At 36.9% G+C, this 27852-nt stretch overlaps 2 protein-coding genes across 3 annotated transcripts in view; one reads left to right on the top strand and one right to left on the bottom strand.

Moving 5' to 3' along the window:
* The window catches only part of PPM1L (protein phosphatase, Mg2+/Mn2+ dependent 1L), a 280128-nt gene that overhangs the window by 230623 nt on the left and 21653 nt on the right, over nucleotides 1-27852 (bottom strand). The window lies entirely within an intron of this gene.
* On the top strand, nucleotides 11222-12797 carry LOC105881195 (heterogeneous nuclear ribonucleoprotein A3). 2 transcript variants are annotated; one of them, XM_012782770.2, is made up of 2 exons: nucleotides 11222-11291; nucleotides 11358-12797. In XM_012782770.2, exons 1-2 carry the CDS (start codon nucleotides 11286-11288, stop codon nucleotides 12417-12419), a joined length of 1068 nt encoding a protein of 355 aa, XP_012638224.1. In that variant the 5' UTR covers nucleotides 11222-11285; the 3' UTR covers nucleotides 12420-12797. The 2 variants fall into 2 exon arrangements, with proteins under 2 accessions (XP_012638224.1, XP_012638223.1); XM_012782769.2 differs by having other exon boundaries at nucleotides 11233-12797.

The raw sequence follows: 27852 nt of genomic DNA on the forward strand, positions 1-27852 counted from the left end.
AGAAGGGAAAATGAACTATAAGACCAATGTGACTGCCTATTGTGGAGAGGGATCTCTTTCCCCTACTCCTGGATTATCTGAGTAGACCCCTAAATTCCCCCTATGGATATTTTACACTAAAATGTTAAGTTATCCTTAGGGTTTGCTTTAATGCTGCAGCCAGACCAGTGGGCCAGCACTCTTTCTTCCACTTTCACCTCTTTGAGTTCACTGGAGAATTCAGGAATCTTACAGTTAATTCATGATGGGAATTTTGCCCTTCTCTATCTTTTTATTTTTTTGAGACAGAGTCTCACTCTGTCACCCAGGCTAGAGTGCAGTGGCATTATCATAGCTCACTGCAACCTCAAACTGCTAGGCTCTATGGATCCTCCTGTCTCACCCTCCTGAGTAGCTGGGACTAAAGGAGCACACTATTATGCCTGACTAATTTTTCTATTTTTTGTAGAGATGGGGTCTCATTCTTGCTCAGGCTGGTCTAGGACTCCTGGCTTCAAGCAACCCTCCCACCTCATCGACCCAAAGTGTTGTACAGGTGTAAGCCACTGTGCCTGGCTGCCATTCTCTATCTTAATAAAGGCAATGTTCTATTTCCAAAGAGCCTATACAGCCACACTAGCAGTATGAGTAGTGAGATTTTTTTTAATTAAAAAAATTTAATTATACCTATTTTTTACCAAAATTATGTATTTGCTTCTTTTAAAAATTAATTTTTTACAAGAGGAAGAAATGTGCAAAAAAGAAAAAGAAAAGAAAAAAGAAATATATTTTTTAAAAAATTAATTTTTAAAAAGTGCATTGTCCCAGAAGAACTACTGCTTTTGCCAGGATAAAAGTGAGATTTAAACTCAAGTCTTTGTAAATTTTCCAAAGCCCATGCTATTTCTGTGATATCACACTGTCTCCTAGAATAACTTTATTAGGCATGTTTAGAATTTACAGTATAAATAATGTGTGATGTGTGTGTATCCATATACATGTTTTCCTAAGTGCACCTGCCACTCACTTGCTCTACCACAAGAATGTGAATACTCTGAGGGCTGAATAAGAACATGAGAATGAAGAGCCGAGCACGGGGCTCAGAAAACAGTGCTCTTTCTAATAATCACATGAGTCCCTGAAGTCTACCTTTCATAAATGAACAAATTCTAACACAGAGTGGATTGCTTCCCTGCACTGAGCCACACAGGCATCTTGAAACCTCAGTTCCAAACTCTGACTTGCAGGTTTCTAGTCATTTGCTCTGACGGAATTCCAAAACTTAAACCATATAATGACCCAACATCTCTCTCCTAATCACATGGCCAAGCACTGTCACAGATTTTAGAAAATACCTGGTGTAGGGTTGGGGATCCAGGGTGAGAGAAAGTAGGGTAAAACTATGAGGACAAAATTGAGAGAAAACCACACCTTGCTGAAACACTGTGGAACCAAACAGACTAAGATGAGCCTTTCCAGTGCAAGGAAGCAGTTCCAGGAGGAGGATTATTAAAGAGTCAATTCCTAAGACAAGATGTAGGGGATGCTGGGCAGAATTGAGTTAGCCACCAAGATGCCTCTATGAAGTCATCAGGAAAGCATTTCTGAAGCTAAAGTTCACAGGGGAAGCAGGGGAGGCCTGCTTGCTTTCCCAGCAGCAAAGGCAATGGATAGAAATAGCTCTAGCCCAGATTAGACAGTGGCTGAAAGTAAGGAGAAACTAGAAGGAAAGCTGGAAATGACTATATAAGTTCAAACTATGTGCAACTCTGAGTCAAGCAAGATTGAGCCACATGAACCTATATATAATAGGTGAACCTAAATCTCAAAACTCTCATATATTATAGGGTCAAATTACCTTAGGTTTAGACACTGTGGTAGAGGAAAAATACTAAAAGAGAAATGCATGAGAGACAGGGACACAGTTTGGAATGGAAAAAAAAAAAAAAAAAAAAAAACCTCAACAACTGCAGAAGTCCCCTGAGTAAAATCAAGAGAGTACAGGTTACCTCAGCATAAACAGCCAGGCATTGCTCTGCAGGAGGACTGTGCTATGCCAAGTTCTATCACATCAGCACAAGAAGCCCTTGGCACCTGGGAACAAACATAGTTTGAATCATATGCTGATATACTTAAGACTCTGAAAAATATAGATGATTCTGCCTTAAACAACATGTGAATTCCTGCAGAATGGGAGTCTTAAATTGGACAGTGTTCTCTGTCTCGGGTTGCCAGAAATGAAGCATTACTACTTCTCCAGCCCTGCGACACACAAAATCCATTTACTTAACAAATACTGCTTTGCCTCAAGTGCAAAATGTCCTTCAAAGCAAAAGATTTATGTTTATATTCAGAAAAGGTTGAGTTTGGCCCTTAAATGGATAAACCTCCTAGATAAAAAATCACCCATGTTTGGAATAATCTAGGTAGGTACAGTAAAAAACCTGGTAAATATTTTTTTCTCTCATCATTGCTAAAAGGACAAAAAAAATTGCCTTATGAATATCAGTAAACATTTAGTAAACCTCATCACTCCCACACTGAAAAATAGACCTATTTACATGTCTATGTTTTCTCAAATAAACTGTGAAAGCTTACCTACAGTAAAGCATAACACTTGCTGAATAGGCTTTATACATAGTCATAAATAAAAAATGAAAACTGTATGTAGCCTTATTTAAAAAACACCCACAGAACATATCAACTGGCTCATATTAAAAAAAAATCTATCTCATCCAAGTTTGTTTAAAATGTTTACACTGTTATCATTGTTCCCACCTGAAACAAAAATACAGAAAATATGTGAAAATGTGGAATTATAAGGACACCAGACCTTCCAGTTCATAGAGTACTTTATTAATCCAAGGGACATTAGGTACAGAATCAGAGGAGAAGAACCAAATATGGCAGAAATAAAACAGCATGTTAGATGACAGTCTAAAAGATACAAGACAAATCACCTGGCTGGCAAGTGTAATTATCATCAGAATGGCTAAAATAAAAATGACCACAACTTTGGTTATTTAAATATTGCATGCTATTCTTTCAGAGAAAACAAATTAAAAAAAAAACAAAAAAACTCAGCAACATTTTTCCCACGTTGGCCCACTGGCCAACGGCTACAGAACATTCTTGATATCATTTTAGGTTATTAAGAAAATCTACCTCAATAGATTGTATATTTTCAACTTCTCCATTTAAAAAAGTACCAAAAATGTTGATAATCAGCTGAAGGTCACAAAGAATTGATATAACTAGAACATAGGTCTCTTCCTATTTTCCCAATCCACCACACAACAGTGACCTACAGACAGGAATGTTAATGATACAATTAAAAGTTCTCTAAAATTAAAACTGTATATGGGAAAAAAGCCTCAGAAGAAATCATATTTTAATATAAAACAAGGAAGGCTAAAAATGGTCACCTCTAAATTGAATAACATTCTGAGATGACAACAGTAAGAGACGATTTAAATCAGTATATATACATTTTTTCTTGGAGAACTCAAGGAACAAGTGGCATGAATAAAAAATAATATTCATTTATTCACACATTCAATGTTTATTGAGTACCAAATACAGCCCAAGTAGTGTCCCAGACACTGATGATACAGCAATTAAGAAAGAGTCCCTGTCCATATGAGGCCTATATACTAATGGTGGGTGAGGGGGAGACACAAAATACAGAAACAAATAAATAATAGATCAATAGATGGTGAGTGACATAGAGAAAAATAGAGCACAGTAAAGTGATTGAGAAATACCAGGAAATAGAGGGCAAGTCCTATTTTATATATGGTGGTCAGAGAAGGCCTCTCTGATAGGTGACATACAAGTAGAGACCTAAACAAAGTGAAGGAGCAAGCCATGTGGCTATCTAGAGGCATTTCCTAGCAAAAGGAATAGCAAATGCAAAAGCCCTGGGGTACGAACATACAGGCATACCTCAGAGATATTGTGGGTTCAGTTCCAGACCACTGCAATAAAGCCAATATGACAATGAAGACAAATTTTTTGGTTTCCCAGTGCATTATAAAAGTTATGTTTATACTTTACTGTAGTCTTTTAAGTGTACAATAGCATTGTCTAAAAAATACAATGTATAAACCTTAATTTAAAAATAATTTATTGCTAAAAAATGCTCACAATCATTTGAGCCTTCAGCAAGTTGTAATCTTTTTGTGGGTGTAGAGTCTTACCTCTATGTTGATGGCTGCTGACTAATCAGGGTGGTGGTTCCTAAATTTTGGGATAGCTATGACAAATTCTTAAAATAAGACAACAATGAGGTTTGCCACATCCATTGACTCTTCCTTTCATGAAAGATTTCTCTGTAGGATGCAATACTGTCTGATAGCATTTTATCCACAATAGAACATCTTTCAAAAGTGGAATCAATCCTCTGAAATCCTGCCACTGCTTTATCAACTAAGTTGATAAAATATTCTAAATCCTTTGTTGTCATTTCAACAATGTTCACAGCATCTTCACCAGTGGATTCCACCTCCAAAAACCACTTTCTTTGTTCACCTATAAGAAGCAACTCCTCATCCAATAAAGTCTGATCATAAGATTGCAGCAAATGATCACATCTTCAGGCTTCACTTCTAATTCTGGTTCTCTTGGTGTTTCCACCACATCTACAGTTGCTTCTTCCACTTAAGTCTTGAACCCCTCCAAGTTATCCATGAGGGTCAAAATCAACTTCTTCCAAACTTCTTCCAAACTCCTGTTCATGTTGATAGTTTGACCTCCTCCCATGAATCATGAATGTTCTTAATGGCATCTAGAATGGTGTATCCTTTCCAGAAGGTTTTCAATTGACTTTGCCCAGTCCCATAGGAAGAATCACTATCTATGGCAGCTATAGCCTTTTCTAATTCTCAACATTTCAAGTATAGGCATACCTCATTTTATTGTGTTTTTAAAAAAAAAAAAATTCTTAAATAATAAAACTTCAAAGTCCAAATTAGTCCTTGATGCACGGACTGCAGAATGTGCATTGTGTTGGCAGGCATGAAAACAACATTTATTTCCTTGTATATCTCCATCAGAGCTCTTGGGTGACCAGGAGCATAGTCAATCAGCAATACTGTTTTGAAAAGAATCTTTTTTCTGAGCAGTAGGTCTCAAAAATTGGCTTCAAATATTCAATAAACCATGCTGAAAACAGATGTGCTGTAATTTAGGCTTTGTTGTTCCATTTATAGAGCACAGGCAAAGTAGATTTAGCAGAATTCTTAAGGGCCCTAGGTTTTCTGGAATGGTAAACGAGCACTGGCTTTAACTTAAAGTCCCTAGCTGCATTAGTCCCTAACAAGAGAGTCAGGCTGTCCTTTGAAGCTTTGAAGCCAGACATTGACTTCTGCTCTCTAGCTATGAAAGTCCTAGGTGCTATCTTTCTCCAATAAAGCTATTTTGTTTACATTGAAAATCTGTTGTTTAGTGTTGCCACCACTTCCAATTATCTTAGCTAGATCATCTGGATAATTTACCACAGCTTCTCTATCAACACCTGGTGCTTCACCTTGCACTTTTATGTGATAGAGATGGTTTCTCTCCTAAAACCTCGTGAACCAACCTCTGCTAGCTTCCAACTTTTCTTCTGCAGCTTCTTTACCTCTCTCAGCCTTCAGAGAATTGAAGAGAGTTAGGGCCTTGCTCTAGATTAGGCTCTGGCTTAAGGGAATGTTGTTAGTTTAAGAGAATGCTGTGGCTGGTTGGATCTTCTATCCAGACCACTAAAATTCTCTCCATATCAGCGACAAGACTGTTTCACTTTCTTATCATTCCTATATTCACTGGAATAGCACTTTTAACTTTCTCTAAGAACTTTTCCTTTGCATTCACAACTTGGCCAACTGATTGGCACAAGAGGCCTAGTTTTCAGCCTATCTCAGCTTTTGATATGCCTTCCACATTAAGCTTAATCATTTCTAACTCACTAAGCTTAATCATTTCTAGTTTTTGGTTTAAAGTAAGAGACGTGGAGCTTTTCCTTTCTTTGGAACACTTTGAGGCAATTGTAGGGTTATTAACTGTCCTAATTTCAATATTGTTGCATTTTAGGGAATAGGGAGGTCCAAGGAGAGGAAAAAAGACTGGATAATAGCTGGTTGGTGGAGCAGTCAGAATATACACAACATTTATCAGTTAAGTTCACTATCTTATATGGACATGATTCATGGCACCCCAAAACAATTACAGTAGTAACATCAAATATCACTGATCACAGATCACCATAACATATAATAATAATGAAAAAGTTTGAAATACTGTGAGAATTAACAAAATGTGAACAGATAAATAAGCACATGCTGTTGGAAAATGATGCTGGTAATTTGGCAGACTTGCCACAAACCTTAAATTTGTGTAAAACACACACACACACACACAATAAAACAAGGTATGCGTATAGTTGGAGTGTTATTGGAGTGTTGAGGATTAGAAAATGTAGGCAGTGTAAGCATGAGAGAGTGGTAGGAGAAGAGGACCTTTTGTTTATCCTGGATTAGGTGAGGTATTTGGAATTAACTGGCTTCCGTAGGTGAAGGGTAAGAAAGGCAGGAGGTGAGAGTGAAAGGACAGGACCTACATTTCACTGAGCTCCTACTAGGTGGGATAAGATAAAGGACATTATCTCTTTAATCCGTACTTCTATCCTATGAATTGGGTGTTGTTACACTTATTTCCCAGATGAGGCACAGAAGTCAGAGATAGCTAATAAAAGGCAGAACCAAATTTAAATGCAGATCCTTCCACCTCCAAAGTTCAAGCCCTTAGTCATGCTCCTCTGCTTCCCTGAGATAGCCAAAGATATCAGTTGTAAAAGGAAAATATTTGAACTAACTTAGGTCCCACAAAGAGCAAGTAAAGTTACACAGATGATGTCCTTATGATTCTTCTATGTGTACATTCTTCTAGGGCTTCTTATTTTTTCAGATCACCCAAAGGAAGACACTAATGTACTAAATGATGTAAAAGATGTCTTCAAAAACAGAGTATGAAAAAAAATATATATATATCAAATCCGAAAAAAAAAAAAAAGAGTATGATGGTTGAAGCAGAAAAAGAGGTAGCAGAGATGTAGCCCAGAAATACCTTTAACAGTCTTGGTAGCTCATTCTACCCTTCCCCAGGTCCCAAACCTACCCCCAGGTCCTCTGCAGAAGCAACCTTCCAAAAAGGTTTGGAAATCCAAATAGAGAAAATGAGGCTGGTGATGATGCACTGCAATGCCAAGTTAAAGGTCTCAGTCAAAACTGGGGTCTGTAGGTTGCCTTGCTATCCCTAGAACAGTGGTTCTCACCCAGGGACAATTTTGCCCCACACAGGATATTTGGCAATATCTGGGGACAGTTTTGTTTATGAGGGCTAGGGAAGTTGGTTGCTACTATCATCTAATGGGTAGAAGACAAAGATGCTACTAAACATCCTATGGTGCACAGGACAACCCCCACAACAATAAAGAATTATCTGGCCCAAAATGCCAATAGTAGTAAGGTTGAGAAACCCTGGTCTAGAGTTACTCAGGAAAAAGGGGAGCTATCTGGCTCTAACTGTCAGGCCCCTCCAAGCTTGCTCATCGAAGAAAGGTACTATCCAGCTCTAGGGTTCCATTTTTCTAATATTTGAAAAGGTTAACAGATTTTTAATGACCTACAAATTTCAAATCATTTATCTATCTCCCTATCTCCTTTTCTCCCTATCTCCTTTATCTTACTACATGCTCAAGGACGCAATTCCCCATTCCTTAAGCGTGGGTGGCACACATTGACTTCCTTACAAATGGTGCAGTATGAAAAAGGAGGTTGGGGAGGGTAACTTTATCTCTGAGAAACCTGACAAGCCCTACCTCAGCGAGATGATCAAGGTCCTTAGTCATGTTGGTTATGTACTCCTGATATGATGTGGTAAGAATGGCACTTTACCCTTGACCTTCCTCTTAAAAAACCATAACCCCAATCTAATCATGAGAAAAACATCAGACAAACCCAGTGAGGGGCATTCTACAATGAGCTTTCCCAGTTGGTAATCAGTATCAACGTGCCAGGAGGGTGATGCGTCTTGAGGACATGGAAACTCCACATTTGGGACCTTCCCAGACCTTGCCCTATTCATCTCTTTGTTGGCTGGTCCTGATTTGTATCTTTTATAATAAAACTATAATCATAAGTATAGCACTTTTCTAAGTTCTGTGAGTCATTCTAATAAATTACTGAACCTGAGGGGTTAGTAGAAACTCCTGAAGTTGTAGATACTTGGTCAAAAACACAGGTGATCTGGGAACCCCAGAGTTTGCAGCTAGTGTCTGAAATGAAAAGAGTCTTATGAAGGACTATGCTCTCAACCTGGGAAGTCTGCACTACCTCCTGGCAGCTAGTGTCAGAATTGTATTGCAAGTATGGACTTTAGTTAATAATAATGTATCAATGTTGGTTCATCAATTTTGACAAATATATCATATTAATGTAAGATGTCAATAATAGGGGAAACCGAGTGTGATGTATATGGGAACTCTCTATACTATCTTTGCAACTTCTCTGGAAATCTAAAACTATTCTGAAATTAAAAGCTTATTTGTTAAAATGTACTTTTATATTAATTCTAAGCTACCATCAAATTTAAGTGATGTTCAGTACAAATTTGTTATCTAAGTGGTCATAACTTTTCATATTATACCATAATATCTAAAGAAGAATTATCATAAACTAAATGATACTAAGAAAATAATTAAAAGTTAATTATATTAACATATTACTTTAATCACCTCTCATTAGCTAACACAAAAATTAGTTATATGTAAGAGGCCTCACCTAGACTTTTAATCCACTTACTTCACTATTAATATATTAATATAATGCTTTTATTCTCATTCTTCCCCAAAGGATAGTATTATGAATATTATCTGGGTGCATGCTAGCATTAAACTATTACCAAAACAGTTTGGCTATAAATTAACACATACCCACAGAACTTAGGCCAGTGAGAAACTCCAAACTTCCCTTGTACCAAACCCTAGACAATAGCTCATGAGATCCCTCAAGATCTGGCTCTTGTTTGACTAGCTCTATCCTTTCTGTCTGTAGTAAAACAAGTTCATTGCTGCCTTTGCACTAGCTAGTCCCTCTGCCTGGAATGTGCTTCTTCCAGATCTTAACATAGCTGGCTCCTTCTTGTATTCAGGTCTCAGTAGAATGTCATTTTATCCAAGATGACGTTCCTGTCCATCCAGTCTAAACAAGTACCCCTAACACTCATTATTTCTCCCTGTTTATATTTTTTATCACATTGCTAAACATTGCCTGATATTTTCTAGTTTGTTTTTTCTCTTTCTACCTGTCCACCAGAACACAAATTTCATAAGCAGAGGAACCTTGCCTGCCTTGATTGTTGTTCTAATCCCAGCCTCTAGAACAGTACCTGACACAAAATAGGCACTCTACTAAACTCAGGAACAAAACAACGATGCCTATTATCATGACTATTATTTAACATTATTTTAGAAGTATAAGTCAGTGAAAGAAGAAGAAAAACTAAGAAATACAAACAAAAAAGGAAAAAGCAAAATTATCAGTATTTATAGCTAATATGATTAGATAAGATAACCTATGAGAATCAACTGGAAAAACTATTACAAACAATTAAAGAATTCAGTAAAGTGACTTTCCTGTATATAAAAAACAACCAGTTAGAAAACATTATGCCATACAGCGGTCCCCAACCTCTTTGGCACCAGGGACCAGTTTCACAGAAGACAATTTTCCACAGACTGGAGGGAGGGGGTAGGCAGAGCTCAGGCAGTGATGCAAGCAATGGCCAGCGGCTGGCTGTAAATAAGCTCACTGACCCGCCGCTCACCCCACCCTGGCAGCTTCCTAAGTTTCACAGAAGATGATTTTTCCACGGTGGGGCGGGGGATTGTGGGGAAAGAGCTCTGTGGCCCCGTCCCGAACAGGCCACAGACCACAACCATAAAATATCTCACTTCTAAGAGCAATAAGTAAAACAAAAAATTCTTAAGAATAAATTTACCAACAAATGTAAAAAATCTATATGAAGAACTTTAAAACTAATAAGGCCATAATAAAAATTCTGAATAAATTATGGGTGGATACAGTGGCTCACACCTGTAATGCCAGCACTTTGGGAGGCCACAGTTGGAGGATGGCTTCAGGCCAAGAGTTCCAGACCAGCATGGGCAACACAAACAGACCCCATCTCTACAAAAAATTTTTTTAAAAAGTTAGCCGAGCGTAGTGGTATGCCTGCAGTCCCAGCTACTTGGAAGGCTGAGGCAGGAGGATCCCTTGAACCCAGGAGTTTGACGTTACAGTGAGCTATGATGATGCCACTGCACCCTAGCCAGGGTGACAGAGAGACTCTCTCTCTCTCAAAAAAAAAAAAAAAAAAAAAAAAAAAAAAAAACTAATTTATTCATTCATTAAAGATATATCCTATTCCTGAGTATTATAAAGTAAAATTATCCATTGATCTAAATTAAATTACAAAGATAACGCAATCTCAGTAAGAATACCAACAGAATTTTGTCGTTATTTGCAATCAGATAAAATGACTCTAAACATCAGGTAGAAAAATAAAACATGTTAAACTATCCAGGAAAATTCTACATTTTTAGAACATTAAAAAGTTATAGTAATTAAAACAGGTTGTGCAAGAAAAGTAATGAAATAGAAAAAGTCTAGAAATAGACCTTTTACATAAGAATTTAGGATATAATAAAACTGTACTTCAAACAGGTAGAGAAAAGATAGAAATATTTTTATATTTCTAAATATTAAAATATTTCTAAATATTAAAATATTTAATAAAACTAAATTTCTACCTCACTTCTCACATTTTTGATGATCAAAGGTAAAAATAATGAATCCATTAAAATACTAGAAGAAAACAATAGATAATCTTTATCGCCTCTAAATGTGAAAGTGCTAAGACATAAAATCTAAAAAAAAATAAAATTTCTAAATTTGACAGCAGAAGACTTATCTGAAAAAAATTACCATAAGTCAAAATACAAATAACAAAACATAGTAGCACATATGACAAAGGGTAAATTTTCTTCATAAAGAAAGAACTATTACAACTTTATCAGAACAAGAATAATGCAATAGGAAAATGGGCAAGACATGAACTAGAAGTTCACAAAGAAATACTAACAAATGGCTTTTAATCCATAAGAAAATGTTCAACTTTACTAATAATTTAAGAAACAAAACTTAAAATGAGGCCTCTTCCTCTCGGTCCCATATTGAACTCGAGTTGGAAGAGGCGAGTCCGGTCTCAAAATGGAGGTAAAACCGCCGACCGGTCGCCCCCAGCCCGACTCCGGCCGTCGCCGCCGCCGCCAGGGGGAGGAGGGCCATGATCCAAAGGAACCAGAGCAGTTGAGAAAACTGTTTATTGGTGGTCTGAGCTTTGAAACTACAGATGATAGCTTAAGAGAACATTTTGAGAAATGGGGCACACTCACAGATTGTGTGGTAATGAGAGACCCCCAAACAAAACGTTCTAGGGGCTTTGGTTTTGTGACTTACTCTTGTGTTGAAGAGGTGGATGCAGCAATGTGTGCTCGACCACACAAGGTTGATGGGCGTGTTGTGGAACCAAAGAGAGCTGTTTCTAGAGAGGATTCTGTAAAGCCTGGTGCCCATCTAACAGTGAAGAAAATTTTTGTTGGTGGTATTAAAGAAGATACAGAAGAATATAATTTGAGAGACTACTTTGAAAAGTATGGAAAGATTGAAACCATAGAAGTTATGGAAGACAGGCAGAGTGGAAAAAAGAGAGGATTTGCTTTTGTAACTTTCGATGATCATGATACTGTTGATAAAATTGTTGTTCAGAAATACCACACTATTAATGGGCATAATTGTGAAGTGAAAAAGGCCCTTTCAAAACAAGAGATGCAGTCTGCTGGATCGCAAAGAGGTCGGGGAGGTGGATCTGGCAACTTTATGGGTCGTGGAGGAAACTTTGGAGGTGGTGGAGGTAATTTTGGCCGTGGTGGAAACTTTGGTGGAAGAGGAGGCTATGGTGGTGGAGGTGGTGGCAGCAGAGGTAGTTATGGAGGAGGTGATGGTGGATACAATGGATTTGGAGGTGATGGTGGCAACTATGGCGGTGGTCCTGGTTATAGTAGTAGAGGGGGCTATGGTGGTGGACCAGGATATGGAAACCAAGGTGGTGGATATGGCGGTGGTGGAGGAGGATATGATGGTTACAATGAAGGAGGAAATTTTGGAGGTAACTATGGTGGTGGTGGGAACTATAATGATTTTGGAAATTATAGTGGACAACAGCAATCAAATTATGGACCCATGAAAGGGGGCAGTTTTGGTGGAAGAAGCTCGGGCAGTCCATATGATGGTGGTTATGGATCTGGTGGTGGAAGTGGTGGATATGGTAGCAGAAGGTTCTAAAAACAGCAGAAAAGGGCTACAGTTCTTAGCAGGAGAGAGAGCGAGGAGTTGTCAGGAAAGCTGCAGGTTACTTTGAGACAGTCGTCCCAAATGCATTAGAGGAACTGTAAAAATCTGCCACAGAAGGAACGATGATCCATAGTCAGAAAAGTTACTGCAGCTTAAACAGGAAACCCTTCTTGTTCAGGACTGTCATAGCCACAGTTTGCAAAAAGTGCAGCTATTGATTAATGCAATGTAGTGTCAATTAGATGTACATTCCTGAGGTCTTTTATCTGTTGTAGCTTTGTCTTTTTCTTTTTCTTTTCATTACATCAGGTATATTGCCCTGTAAATTGTGGTAGTGGTACCAGGAATAAAAAATTAAGGAATTTTTAACTTTTCAAAAAAAAAAAAAAAAAACCTTAAAATGAAATACTATCTTCATCTATTCAAAAGGTAAAGATCAAAAGCTTTAAAATATAGGGCTATGGCAAGAAGGTGGGGATTCAGGAACTCTAATATAGCACTGAAAGAAGTATAAATTGGTCTATACCTATGGAGCTACATTTGTCAATATCTATTAAAATTAGAACTATACATTCTTTGACCTAGCAATTCCACTCTTAAGAATTTATCCTAAAGATATACATAAAGGGAAAGACATATGTAAAAAAAAATTTCAGTAAAGCACTGTCTGTAAGAGCAAAAACATAGGGAGAACTTAGATGTCCATCAGTAAGGGATGGTTACATGATGAGTGGCTCACTCATACAACAGAATACTAAGCAGCCAGTAAAAAGAATGCAGTAGATCTGTCATAATTGATTGCTAAAACACATTAAGTGAAAAAGTGCATGGTTTACATAACATACTCCTATTTATATGAAAAGGGAGCTAGAATCATATAGATATATTTATACATGCTTAAAACATTACTCAAAAGATGCAAAAGGAAAATAGCAATGATGGGTGCTCCTGAGGAGGGGGTTTAGAGATCTGGAATGGCAGGGATTTAATTTTTTTATTGAGCATATTTTTATACTGTTTAAATTTTTTAGTTTGAGCATTTTAAGTGATGAAAAGTAATGCATCTTTCATTTTACTTTCGGATTTATGGTACTAAAAATCATCAACTTTTCTTTTAAAATAATAAATTTGTTTTTTTAACTAAATAATTTATTATTTCTTAAGAGCCTGTTTGGAGGTTCTAGCAGGGAAGCACAGCTACTCATGTATCCTTGACCGAGGAATGATCCTCCTCTATCGGGGAAGGTCGTCCTCTTGCTTCCAGAAGGATGCACATGGAGTGGTGAGGGAGGAAGGGGACACCCTCATAGCCAGCCAGATCAACCGAATCAACCCTGGTGATCAATGGGGTAACAGATGTTGCAGCCAGACTACCCTCACATCCAATAATTTATTATTTCTTATACGAAGCTTAAAATTATATAGAACGCTCAAAATGTTCCAGAAAGTGAACTTTTAAAATTCTTTCCTATAAAAATGTGGATGTTTACCATTTACGCATAATTCTAATGGTTTAACCACAGGTTTTGAATACCAAGCACAGTGGTTAGCAGAGTAAGCAAACACTTATAAATCCTTATTGAATGAGATAAAGAAAAAATGAAGCAGGTAAAATGAAACATAGTGCTCAATACTAGTCTCCAAATATGAGAAACAACTTATAGTTGTGCCAAAGGCTTAGGAAGTTTCCAGTCACAACCTGAACAACCACAGAGCCAGATATACAGGTCAGAGTAGTTTCTTGATGATATACTCTTTCCCAAACAATCATCAATTTTATCTGTTCAATCCTAGCTTGTTGATCAGCACATTTTTTCTTCAACCTCCCAATTCTTCCTTTAGATAAGGTTAATCTGGAACAAATAAAAGTACTTTCCTTTTAACTAATTGACCACTGATCTATACAAAATTCAGTGCTTATGAGCATAATAAGGATTTGGTAAGATAAATTGTTTGACAGGTTGATTACACGAGAAAGCATACAGGGAGAAAAACAAAAACAACTTTTTTAAAAACTATTTAATAAATATTAAGTCCAATCTTTTGTGGATTGTTGAACACACAAGGTAAGCTTCAGAGCCTACAAATTCTTCTCTGTTTTACTGGAAAAACAGAATATGGGTAATCTGACCTCATTTTATACCATGTGGCATTTTTTCCCATTTTCTCTTTCAACAGTGAGTGCTATCTAGTATCCATTAAAGCGCCAGTGTTTTCTGCAAGATACTCTTATTCCTGATTAACTATTCATATAGTAGTAGATGGTTTGCTTGGCTCTTTAGAACATTTTCCAGTCCATTATCAAGTCCCATTCCAATAACCACATAACTTCAGTAAATGATACTATATGTGAATGAAACAGTGTGGTAGATGAGAACAGTATTAAACCATTAAAAATACAATGAAAATATATGCACATACAGGTATCTATATATATCAGTAGATACAGATAGATATGCTTTTTAAAGGCAACAATAGCATTATTAAGTACCCTAAAATTATTAACTTGCTACAAGTTAACCTAGAAGAGTGACAACATTATTGCACTTTCAAAGAGACAACGCCATTATTATTAACAGCTTCAGGCAATAGCTAAATCCAACTCCTTTAAGTAAAAGTTCCCATACATTATAGTCTTCCTAGATACTTGTGGCCTAAAATAAATTTAGTTTTCTCTTCCAAATCCCTTTTTGGTATCTTCAAAGTACTTACTACTACAGCTATCTCTTCTAATCATAAGACACATCCTCAGTCCAATACCCGATTCCCTAGAATGCAGTTCTAAAGTCAAGCACCCCTACATAATTACAAAGAGCCTTTGGGAAACTCTAGGATACACTGTAAAAAGCTAGGATTCAAGAGAGAAAAAGGAAAGGCATTTAATACCCAAACGGGAGACATGGTAACTTACTTTTGCTAGTGAATCCAGTCAATCACAGAAATTTTCTTTCGACCACAGAATTTTGATGCCTCCATTATTTAATTTCTATACAGAGTACATGATAAATGCCATTCTCTTCCAGAGAATTACTTTTAAAAATGTGCTAGTACAACTGCAGGCAGCATCACCATTATGAAATATTTGTGCCTGAAAAGATACAGATGTGAATTTGGAAGTCATTTGGTCCTGAAGCCTTCCTATAAAAGCTGTTCTGTAGGAGGAGGCCTTTTTAAGGGTTGTGAACGCATGCAGCCTTTTTGATTATAAACAGATGCAGTTCTTGAAGTATGTACATTTCCACAGTTGCTCAGAAATTCCACTGGCCCATGAAGAGGCCAAAGTATTTTTTAAGAAAGACTACTAGGAGTTTTTCTTAGCAATTATCTCTTTCAAAGGCAAAAATTTTAAAGCTTTCCATCAACTTTAAATAGTATTATAGAAAAACACAATTCAATAAACAAGCATTTCTGAAGTGTTTAAAAATTGAGTAAAGATTAAGTAGGTTATAGAATTAGGCATAAAAAACACTTGAAGCATAAACTCTATAAGACAGGTAGGATGAAAAAGAACTCATTATACTTGACAATTCTTCTAAACTCTACACATGTAAATTTTTCTAACTAGCATATATTACTTCTGAAATTAAAAAAAAAAAATTGAGATTGGGGTATCTCCAAATTCTTTTCCAGAGAAGTTGCAAAAATTTGCAGTCCCACCAACAGTGTAAGAGTGTTCCTGTCTCTCCACAGCCTCGCCAAATTATAAGAAATGACAGTGATCTAGCACCTCTTATGTTTTCCTAGATTGAGCTTGAACCCATTATCCGAAGTGAGGTAACACAAGATTGAAAGAATAGGCTCCACGTGTACTCGCCATCAAATTGGTAATGACTGATTAACACTATGATGCTCACGTGGTAGTAATATTCTCCAGAGATTAGAGGGTTGGGGTGGTAAACTCACAACTAAAGGACACAGTGAGCATTGTAGAGGGGAAGGGCATGCCTCTAACCCTAACTAAGGAGAGGCAAAGACATAAAACGCAACCAAAATGTTTGTACCCTCATAATACCCTGAAATAAAAACAAATAGATATTGAAAAGTTTTTAAAAATCTGAGATTTTTTTTAAGAAAATCGATCATGTTAGTTTAGAAACAATTCCAGTTCTTCATAAATCAATTAAGTACAAACACATATATATGTTATGCTTTCTTTCAAATACTATAATAGCTAAAGAAATAAATTTAAACCCTTCCACATAGGCTAGAAGACGTGACTTCTCAATTCATTAAACTTTTAAAGCACGGGCCAATTTTGGCTCATAATCAGAAATCTTCACCATGCTCAGTTTTCTGTTTCATGCACTGAAACTTTCATAAGTGACTGTGAGTAATGTACTGTCATTTTATGTCCTAACAGTTTTGGTCAACATGATGATGGTGGTAGTGCTGAAAAATGCAACCCCAAATCAACATTAGAACAGAAGGTGAACAGGACAAACCTCTAAGGGAAAGGTTAAACAACTGTCATGACACACTGTGGAGAGACTTCTACATAACAGATAATAATGACAACACTTATTTGGTAAAGCTAAACAAATAGAATGGGAAGAGTGACTGCTAATAGACATAGGCTTTCTTCTTGCAGTGAAGAAAATGCTCTAGAAATAGATGGTGGTGATGATTTAACAACTGTATGAATACATTAAAAAAACAGTGAATTGGACACTTTAATGGGGTGAATTTTATGGTATTTAAATTATATCTCAATTTTAAAAAATTAAATAAATCAGAAGAAATAAAACATTGGCCAAAAATGAGTAACGACATTCTGAAATGCATGTATAGTATTTTAGCAGCACCATAGCTGGGCACAAGAAGTTAAACAAGACATACAAGGCAAGGCTAACATCCAGGGTATTTCAGAATTGTGTTCTGTACTTTGATTTCAAAAAGAAGATACATAAAGGGCCTCAAATTCAACGCCTAAATTTTTGTTCTTCCTTTGCAAAGCCACCTTCTGAAAATTTACCATTGGTTTTCTAAATATATCCAGACAAAAGCAGGGTAAACACTCCACAGTCCATTACTTCTAGAAGTTGCCAGTCTTTCTGCCTAATCACCTTATTCTATTGCAGGACATGAGTGCACCCAGCATTGTGCAGCCTTCCTCCACCACAGGATTTCTTTCATGTGCCCTGAGCTCTTTTGAATGTGGAATGCTTTTAGAGAGGACATCTAAGAGGTCTGTACAGCTAGGCCATTTTCCTTTACTTTTAGTACAATGGACAACTTTATGGTTTCAATGGACTTCTGCAGGACAAATAAAAGCAAAGAACATATCACCTATTTGGAGAGGAAGCTTGACAAGATCACTCTGCCTATCCATGTCTAAATGTAACAACCTGCAAGGACTGAAATCCCTTTTTAGGAGACATGCTTTTTAAAGCAAAAGAAAATAAAAGCATATAATAAGGCCATCCCTAAGGCTATAACTGTAAGCCACAGCTATAAAGAGTTTACATAAAGCTATGAGTAGCTCTGAATGTCACACACAAAAAAAAAACACATTTTTTTTCCCTAAAAAATAAGAGTTAGTGACCAGACCAGAATATGAGTGGGGCTTCTAGGGTACTCATAATGTTCTGTTTCTTAAGCTGAGTATTGATTGCATGAGTGTGTTGGTGAAAATTCATCAAGCTATAATGCCAACATATACTTTTTAAATGTGTATACTTCTATAAAAAGTAAAAAATAAAAAAAAACAATCAATAAAAAGGAAATAGAGTTACTGAATGAAAGACTCCATTAGTTTCTTAGCTATACTAAAACATCAAGTTTAGAATGATGATGATAGCTAACTCTTAAGAAAGCACTGCAATGCCTGGCACTGTACTAAACCCTTGACTTATACTTTGTCTTAAAATGAGATAATATATTCTTACATTGCAAGAAAGGACTAGACCATGTGTGTCCTATAAATGTGTCTGTCTATAACCCAATACCTGGCAGGAATTGGTACTGCCTTATATTTGGTTCCACTGTAAATTGCTGAGTATAAATCCACTATACTGTCAAGAAGGAAAGAAAGGCCCTCTTCACTATCCTGACACACACCCACATCCCAAGTTTGATTCTTTCTAAACACCATGCTATTTCCTACTATTTCTCCATTTCTTCTCCACTTCCTCTCCACCAAAGGTGCTTTCATGAAAGCTGGACTAAAACAATAAAAATGTCCAACCCAAACCTCCCTCCATGCACTCAAGCAGCTATTCTAGCAGCCTTTTATAATTCCACAGAAATCTGGCCAAGCCTGCAATTCCTTAAGTACATTTTGTACAAGGGTCCAATGGAGTCTTTCCCAGGTAAAAGTAGGAAGTGAAAGATGTACTTCCTTTTTGCATCCTGAAGACTTCTTAAGAGAAATCCCTGCTAAATTAACTTCAAGGGCTAATGAATTTTTTGTTATAATGGCATTATATTATGACAAACTATCTGCCATTAAAATTTAAATAACTAAAACTCATTTATCAAGCACTTTCTACTTGCTAGACACTGAGGGGCTCTTTACATTCTGTATCTCAAATTAACCCTAAAAATAGCTAACATTTACTGAGTGCCTACCATGTGCCAGGCACCACTTTAATTGCTTTAGATGTATTAATTCATTTAATGTCATAACAGCCCTATGAGGTAAATACTATTCTAACCATTCTCATTTTTCAGATGAAGAAACTGAGGCCTAAAAATGTTCATAAACTTACAAAAGGGTATGCAACTAAAAGGCAGCAGAGTGAAGATTTGAAGCCAGGCAATTAGGTGTGAGAGTCCACAACCTTAACTACTGTACTCCACCATTCCTCACCACTCAGTGAAACAGACATTGTCCCCCTAGTAGAGAAGAAGATACTAAGTTCAGAGTGTATAAATTTACTTGCCCAAGGTAGCAATAGATGGACCTGGATTCAAATCCAGATCTATAAGATTTCAAAACCCATGCTTTCTCTATCCCCTTTACAGCCTACTGGTGTCAGTGATAAAGTAGAGCTGACACCTAGCTTCCCCACAGTGAACAGAGAATTGAAGATATTTAAGTCACCTTCTGCCAATACCACCTCTTTCTTCCTCTGTGCTTCAAGATCTTGTGTATAATGATTTTTTTTTTTCAGAGTTTAGGTAGTATTTTTATAGCAGAAAATAGCAAAGAGAATGTAATGACAGGAACACATTAGCTATAGGTGACACAACACAAAATAAAATCAGAGAAAGCATTTTTAGACTGTTTATTGTAGAAAATCTATAGTAACAAGACCAACTAAGCCCTCCTATTGTAGGTTATGTACAAAAAAGAGAAAGAATACTTTTCATACTATATTTTTTACCAAGCGTAGTCTTCCTTGTCTTATCCAAAGCACTTTGGATGAATTGGAGAGAGTTTCTAGGCCCCAAAGCCTTTAAAGTTCTCAAGACAGGTTTTCTGCAAAGTCTGGTTCCTAGATTAGGTGGGGTTGTCCTGTGCACTGTAGGAAGTCTAGCAGCATCTTTTCCTCTACACACTGGACACCAAAAAGACAACCTTCCCCCTTGCTCTCCACAGCTGCGACAACCAAGATGTCTTCAAACATTACCAAAACATCATCTTGGGGAGGGGGGGAGTGCAAATGAACCCACATGGAGAACCACTGGGACAGGTCTCCAGTTCTAATAACTCAAGTTATTCTTACTTTGGGCCCCCTCTCGCTTTTGTTTTTAATCTATAATATTCTCATCTGTACTTGTTGCTTCATAAACATTCTTACTTGTTTTGCATATTCAGACAAGGACCATGTTTATACTTTTATCTCTCCCACAGCCACAAGTAATTCACTATGTTTAGATTAGCTCAATATAATGTCAAGTAACAGGTGTTCCTTAAAAAAACAGTGGGTGACTCTGAATAAAGGTTACATAGCAGTTCCTTGTACTAGTCTGGCAACTTTTTTGCATGTTTGAAATTATATCAACATAAAAATTATAAAAATATATTAGAAACATGGGAGAAAACATTTGTAAATCATCAATCTGATAAAGGGTTAATATCCAAAATATATAAAGAACTACAGCTCAAAAACAAATAACCCAATAAAAAATGGGCAAAAAATTTGAATAACATTTCTCCAAAGATAATACATGAATAGCCAACAAGTGTATGAAAAGATGACCAATAAGCAAAAGAAAAATGCTCAGCTGCACTAATGGTTACAAAAAATAAAAATCAAAGCCACAGTGAGATATCCCCTTACATCCACTGGGACAGCTACTATCTAGAAAATAACAAGTATTGCCAAGGATGTGGAGAAACTGGATGCATTGTGCATTGTTGGTGGGTATGACCACTATGGAAAACAGTATGGCAGTTTCTCAAAAATTAAAAATTAGCTGAGCACAGTGGCAGTAAACCTCGCTACTCAGGGGACTGAGGCAGCAGGATTGCTTAAGTCCAGGAGTTTGAGATCAGCCTGGGCATTATAGCAAGATCCCAACTCAAGGAAAATAAAAAAAAAGGACTACCACATGATCCAGCAATCCCACTTCTAGGTATATATCCAAAAGAATTGAAAGCAGAATCTCAAAGAGGTATTTGCACACCCATGTTCATAGCAGTACTATTCACAATAGGCAAGAGGTAAAAGCAACCTAATTAACTATCAATGGATGAATGGATAAACAAAATGTGGTATACACATACAATGAAATATTACTCAGCCTTAAAAATGAAGGAAATCCTGTCACATATTATAATATAGATGAATATTTAAGACATTATAGTAAGTGAAAAGTGTCACAAAAAGACAAATACTGAATGACTTCACTTATATGTGGTAATAGTAAAATTCATAGAAACAGAAAATAGAATGGTGATTATCAGCAGGTGTGGGGAGGAAGAAATAGGGAGTTGTTTAATAAGTATAGAGTTTCAGTTCTCCAAGATGAAAAAATTCTAGATATCTATTACATAACAATGTGAATATATTTAACACTACTGAACTGTACAATTCAAAAGGTTAAGATGATAAATTTTGTTATGTGATTTTTACCACAATTAAAAATTTTAAAAGAGCATATATTAGAAATTATTTAGGCGTGGTGGCTGACGCCTGTAATCCTAGCACTCTGGGAGGCTGAGGCGGGCGGATTGCTTGAGGTCAGGAGTTCGAAACCAGCCTGAGCAAGAGCAAGACTCTGTCTCTACTATAAAATAGAAAGAAATTAATTGGCCAAGTAATATATAGAGAAAAAATTAGCTGGGCATGGTGGCGCATGCCTGTACCCAGCTACTCGGGAGGCTGAGGCAGCAGGATTGCTTGAGCCCAGGAGTTTGAGGTTGCTGTGAGCTAGGCTGACGCCATGGCACTCACTCTAGCCTGGGCAACAAAGTGAGACTCTGTCTCAAAAAAGAAAAAAGAAAAAAAAAGAAATTATTTAGATTAAACTCTCATACTAGAAGAAATGGAAAAGCTACCAAAGACCTTTCATAGTATTAATAGTATTAATCTTCTCTGATTCCAAGATGAGATTAATTTGAAAAACATTTTTGGATCGCCCACTCTGGAAAAGGCATCAAGGTAGTATAGTATATCTGGGTTTTGTTTGTTTGTTTGTTTGTTTGTTTTTGAGACAGAATCTCAATCTGTTGCCCAGGCTAGAGTACCGTGGCATCAGCCTAGCTTACAGCAACCTCAAACTCCAGGGCTCAAGCAATTCTTCTGCCTGAGTCTTCTGAGTAGCTGAGACTACAGGTATGCACCACCATGCCCGGCTAATTTTTTCTATATATTTTTTTAGTTGTACAGTTAATTTCTTTCTATTTTTAGTAGAGATGGGGTCTCGCTATTGCTCAGGCTGGTCTTGAACTCCTAAGCTCAAATGATTCTCCCACCTTGTTCTCCTAGAGTGCTAGGATTACAGGCATGAGCCACTGCACCCGGCCAGTATATCTCAAAGTAGACATACAATAACCAAACAATAAAATTACAGGCATAATGAAAGTCTAAACATTCACAGCCATATCTTCTACTCAATTTAAGGAAGGCAAAAATGTTTTTTAGTTTAGATTCAACACTGCCAAGGGAAATCTAATCTAATCCTTGAAGAAAACATCATATTTTCATCCTATGAGACCATCTTTCTCTGGAATGGTGATTAGTGATAATTGCATGGGTGAAAAAAAAAAAAAAAACACAAGGCAACTTCTGTTTCCCATGGTTGGAGAGGCTGAGAAAGAGGTAGCTACTGATGGTACCTGTTAAGAATTGAGTTGCTTTGGTTTTCAATATGATTCATAATGCTCCCAAGCTCTCTTTTGTACATGAGAATTCTACAAATTCCTCACCTCGGACATTTTTTAAAATGCTATTGCTTTAACTCAATAATTAATGAAGAGAATATATATATATACACATATATATACACACACACATAAATGTATACATGTACATATATATATATATATATATATAGAAAGAGAGAGAGAGAGAGAGAGATGATGATGATGATGACATTAGGTAAAATCAGATAAAGTTGACTCCTTTGTAAGGTATTCCCAAACTATCAACAAGCTTTTTTCTGTTCTGTCATGCAATTTATCTGACGACTTTCTTCTTTGAGTATAAACCAAGAATGTTTGAGTTCCAAATCTCAAGTCTATGAATCACTGCCCCTAGGCAGCTGAAATTATTCATCCACATTTCCCACTCTTTGCTACTTACTAAATACTGTGTATAATTTTATTTTGCATGATGCTTTGAGGGAGGAAAACTACAGATTGAACTTTTTTTCAATTGAGCTTCAGGATGTGTTCTTGTACTTATGTTTGAAAATTGAGCCATGTCTAATGTACTGTAATCCGTAACACTCCTAACCAAATAATTGAACCACCTTTAGAACGGCAGACTGAATTAAATGTGAGAATGCTACCTAGTTTCCTCTGAGGAGCCAGCCCCAATTCTCAAAACTTCTGCCTTACACCAGAAATAGAGTTATCTGTCAAACTGATGAAAACCACTTGCCTAGGATAACCTTCAGAATTCCATATACATATTTAATCTGCATTTTTCTTTGTCAAATTTAAAGGGCTTTTGGATGTACAAGTTGGAGAGGTAATGAGAAAAAATAAGGAGAATAAACATGAGTGAATGGTGTAATTAAATTACTTTATCTCCTTAATTCCATTTCCATAAACTTGAAATATTTACCACAGATAATCGACAATGCTAGATACTGAGTGTTAATATAACTGCCATATGAATGCCTTACCAAACCAGGCCTGTTGGCACACAGCATAAAACAGCATGGTACACAGAAGAGGATAGCTTTTGGAATCAGAAGACATGGGCAATATTTTAATCCTAGGTCTGCCACTTAGCAGTTGTGTAACCCTGAACACACAGTAGTCTGAGCTTCAGTCTCCCCACCTATAAAACGGAAATAACAATAACCACTTCAAAAGACCACAAGGACTCTGTGAGAGAACATCAGAGAACACAGTGGTCACTCAACAGTCAGACTGAGCAAAGTCCTTTGGTTTCCAACAGATATAAGTGACAGCAAATGGAATCATACAACTTGATATTTCTTTTTCATTTGTTAGGCATCATTATCATTAGAATGCACTTGGAACAGTGCAGGGTACACCATAGGGACTTAACAGAGATATGAAACTCAAAGAAAAACTGATTGGAGAGGAAAAGTACCTTTAAAAAGAACAATAACACAAAATGTTTGATTTCCTGTAACAGACCCTAAATTCAAAGGAGGAAATGACTACTTCAAGCTTACATGATGAAGCAAGACTTCATAGAAGAGCTAGAAATTGAGGGGAGCCTTGAAATAAGGACAAGACATAGCTATGGGAAGAGAAACGAGAAGTCTCTCAGAGGGTGGAATAGAGTTAACAAAGTAGCATCAATGGGCATGTGTATCTATCAGCTATTCAGTGAATAATAGAGACCAATTTTGCTGAAATACAGTGTTTTGCATAGGGGTGTAACAAAAGATAAGATTGAGTAAGATAAAGTAGTCAGAAATGCTATTATAAGAACCAAAAAAACACATTTCGCAGAAATAAATCCTGGTTGCTGGAATCAGAGATTTTTGAAAAAGAAACAATGTATAACCAATCCAGTGAGTTTAAAAGATTGATCTATCAGAGACATCACTGAATAGATTGAACAAGAGAGAGACCAGAGACAAAGTGACCAGTTAGGAAGCCACTGTCACAATCCTAGCATGAAGTGTGAAAGCCTGAATTAGCATAATGGGAATGTGACTATAAAGGTGGAGACAGGTATGAGAGACATTATAGAAAGTCTCATAGCTTGGCATGAATAAAGAAGAAGCAAAAAATGACATGGTAGTTGCAAGAGTGGGAGACTGAGGGAATAATGACACCATGAGAGGAAAAGGCAACTCTGGAGAGAAAATTCATCTAGGGACAAAGGAGGCAAATTGGATTTCAGACAGGTTGTTACCAGTGTGACAGCCAGAAAGAAAATGTTAAGTCAGCACATCAAGATGTGGGCCCTAGATGGGAAGGGGAGCTCTGTACTCAGAAAGGATGGCTCAATCCAAAGAAGATACAAAGATTCTGGTGCAAAGAAACAAAAGGAGACCAACACTGAGCATATCCCTTCTTAAAACCCAGGTTCATGAAGGAAGTGAAACCCTCAAAGTCAGAGAAGGAGCAGAAAAGCATAAGTAGTGCCACTAAGGCCAACGAGGTGAGTCTCTGGAAGAGAGGTGGTCAAGAAAGTCAGATCTTATAGAAAAATCAAATAAGACAAGGGCTGAAAACAGGCCATAATATATAGCAATTTATGAGATCACTGGGACTTTCAAAAACTGAGATTCAAAAAAGTATCAGATGGCAAAAGGAAATGAGTTAAGTAGGAAGAAAGCAGAAACAGTATTTGTAGACTATGCACTTTTCTAAGGGAAGTTTCAGATTTTTTACCTGGAGTTCAAGAAAACAAGGCTTTAAAATTTCAAAAGAATCTAATAATACAAATTGCCTTTAGTGGTCCAAGCCCTAATCTTTCTCTCCCATCCTCTTATTTCACCCAATTTCTTGGTTACCTTGCATAACCTCTCAACACTTCTTATTTCTAGGCTGTACTTCTGGAACTCTCTCATTTTAGTAAGAGAGGATCCTGTCCAATCACTCCTTTCCTTTTCACCTCTTTTTCTCTCTTTTCACTCACATTATAGAGGGAAGGACAAAAGTCAGATTTTATAAGATAAAGATGATTTGATAATCATTCCTATGTCTTCAAAAGAGGGCCATCTTCCAAAAAAGTACATAAAAAATATGCTCAACATTACTAGTCATTAGGAAAATGCAAACTAAAACTATATTGAGATACCACTTCATACCTACTAGAATGGCTAAGATTAAAAAGGTTGGTGAAGAAGTGGAGCAACTAGAATGCTCACTGCTGACAAAAATGTACTCCCTAATAATTCTGGGCTAATCAATGGGCACACATAGCACAAAGAGATGTAAAAGTCATTGGAAATCTACAAGGGAGGAGTAGGGAGGAAGGGAGGGGTAAAAACTTGCCTGTTGGGTACAAGGAACACTATTCAGTTGATGGGCACACTAAAAGCCCTGACTTAAGCATTATAAAAAGTAACCATATAACAAAAACACTTGTACCCTCTTAATATTTTGAAATTTTAGAAAACTTGATACCTGTATAGATAAAGATTCAAAAAAAAAACAGAAAATGTAAAATAGTATAACCACTTTGGAAAACAGTTTGGCAGTTTCTTAAAAAGTTAATATACACCTACCATACAACCCAGTCATTCTTCTCCTAGGTATTAATTCAAAAGAAACGAAATCATACATCCATACAAAGACTTGTTTAAATAAAATAGTTGGAGCAATTGGCAAAATCCAATTATGGACTATGTATTAGACAATATTTTCTCAATGCTAATTTTTTTTTTTTTAATGAAGAAGGTAAATGTCCTTATTCATATAAGATAAAGCCACCATGGAGGCTGGGTAGGGATAGGATTTCTCTTTGGTAAAGCGGGAACATCAATTAGACACTCCCACTGTTATCCTGTATCTGAGAGACAAAAGACAAAAAAAAAAAAAAAAAACTAGCTGTCCTTTCCCCAAAGAATTCCCTCTTAAGCAATATTTCCAAAGTACATGCTTGCCTGTACTCTTTCATGTCTAAATCTGTTTGCATTACATAATCCTTTGGGGATAAACAATTTCTGTCTCTATGAAGTTCTACAAACCACAGCAGGCCCTATGGCTCTCATATTAAGAAACAGAGAGCTTTTCTGACCATTGTCAGGATCCCTTAAAAGCTAAAAATATGAGCTTCATTTCCAACAATTATTTGCTGCTTTCTGAGTCTCACTCTTAGACAAACCCAGGACCAGACATTCACCAAAACAGGTTATGCCTGATGCTCAGAGGGCTTGTTAGGAAAGTAGACAAAAGGTCAGAATCCCCAATTGGTCTCTCTTCTGAAATCACTGGAGGATAAAATGCCGAGGGTCTCAAGCCATAGGCAAGGAAAAAACAGCAAATATAAACTTTTTCTATGTATTTATGAATATAAATTACCAGGCTGAATGCCCATTTCTACATCCCCATCTGGTGTCAAAGCTATGGCTGGCACTTAGATTAAAAATAACGCATTCAATATGGCATTATAATTATCTTCCTAAAACTGACTATAAAAACAATCAGGGTAAATTAATCTTACCCCTAACTTGAAAAAGTCACATGTTTATTCTGCTTTGGATCTTTAAAACTTTAAGAGACTAAATTTTATCAAAGTGATCACACATAGAAATATATAATATGGGCCAAGGACGGTGGCTCACACCTGTAATCTTAGCACTTTGGGGAGCTGAGGTAGGAGGATTATTTCAGGCCAGGAGTTTGAAACCAGCCTGAGTAACATAGCAAGACCTCATCTCTAAAGAAAAATAGAAAAATTAGCATGGTGGCATATGTCTATAGTCCCAGCTACTAGGAGACTGAGGCAGAAAGATCGCTTGAGCCTAGGTGTTGGAGGTTGCAGTGAGCTCTGATAATGCCACTGCACTCTAGACTGGGCAACAGAGCAATACCCTATCTGAGAGAGGGAGAAAGGGAGGGAGGGAAGGAAGGAAGGAAGATAGGAAGAGGAAGGAAGGAAGGGAGGGAGGGAGGAAGGGAGGGAAGGAAGGGAGATAGGAAGAGGAAGGAAGGAAGGAAGGAAGGAAGGAAGGAAGGAAGGAAGGAAGGGAGGGAGGGAGGGAGGGAGGGAGGGAGGGAGGGAGGGAGGGAGGGAGGGAGGGAGGGAGGGAGGGAGGGAGGGAGGGAGGATGGATATGCGCTTTTTTTGAAAAAAAGTTTCTGAAAGTTGCCTGAAAATCTCAAAATATTCCTCAATTACTTATTTTGTTATCTTACAGAAAAGCACAGTGAAAT

This window comes from Microcebus murinus, chromosome 1, assembly GCF_040939455.1.
Source record: "Microcebus murinus isolate Inina chromosome 1, M.murinus_Inina_mat1.0, whole genome shotgun sequence".
NCBI lineage: Eukaryota > Metazoa > Chordata > Mammalia > Primates > Cheirogaleidae > Microcebus > Microcebus murinus.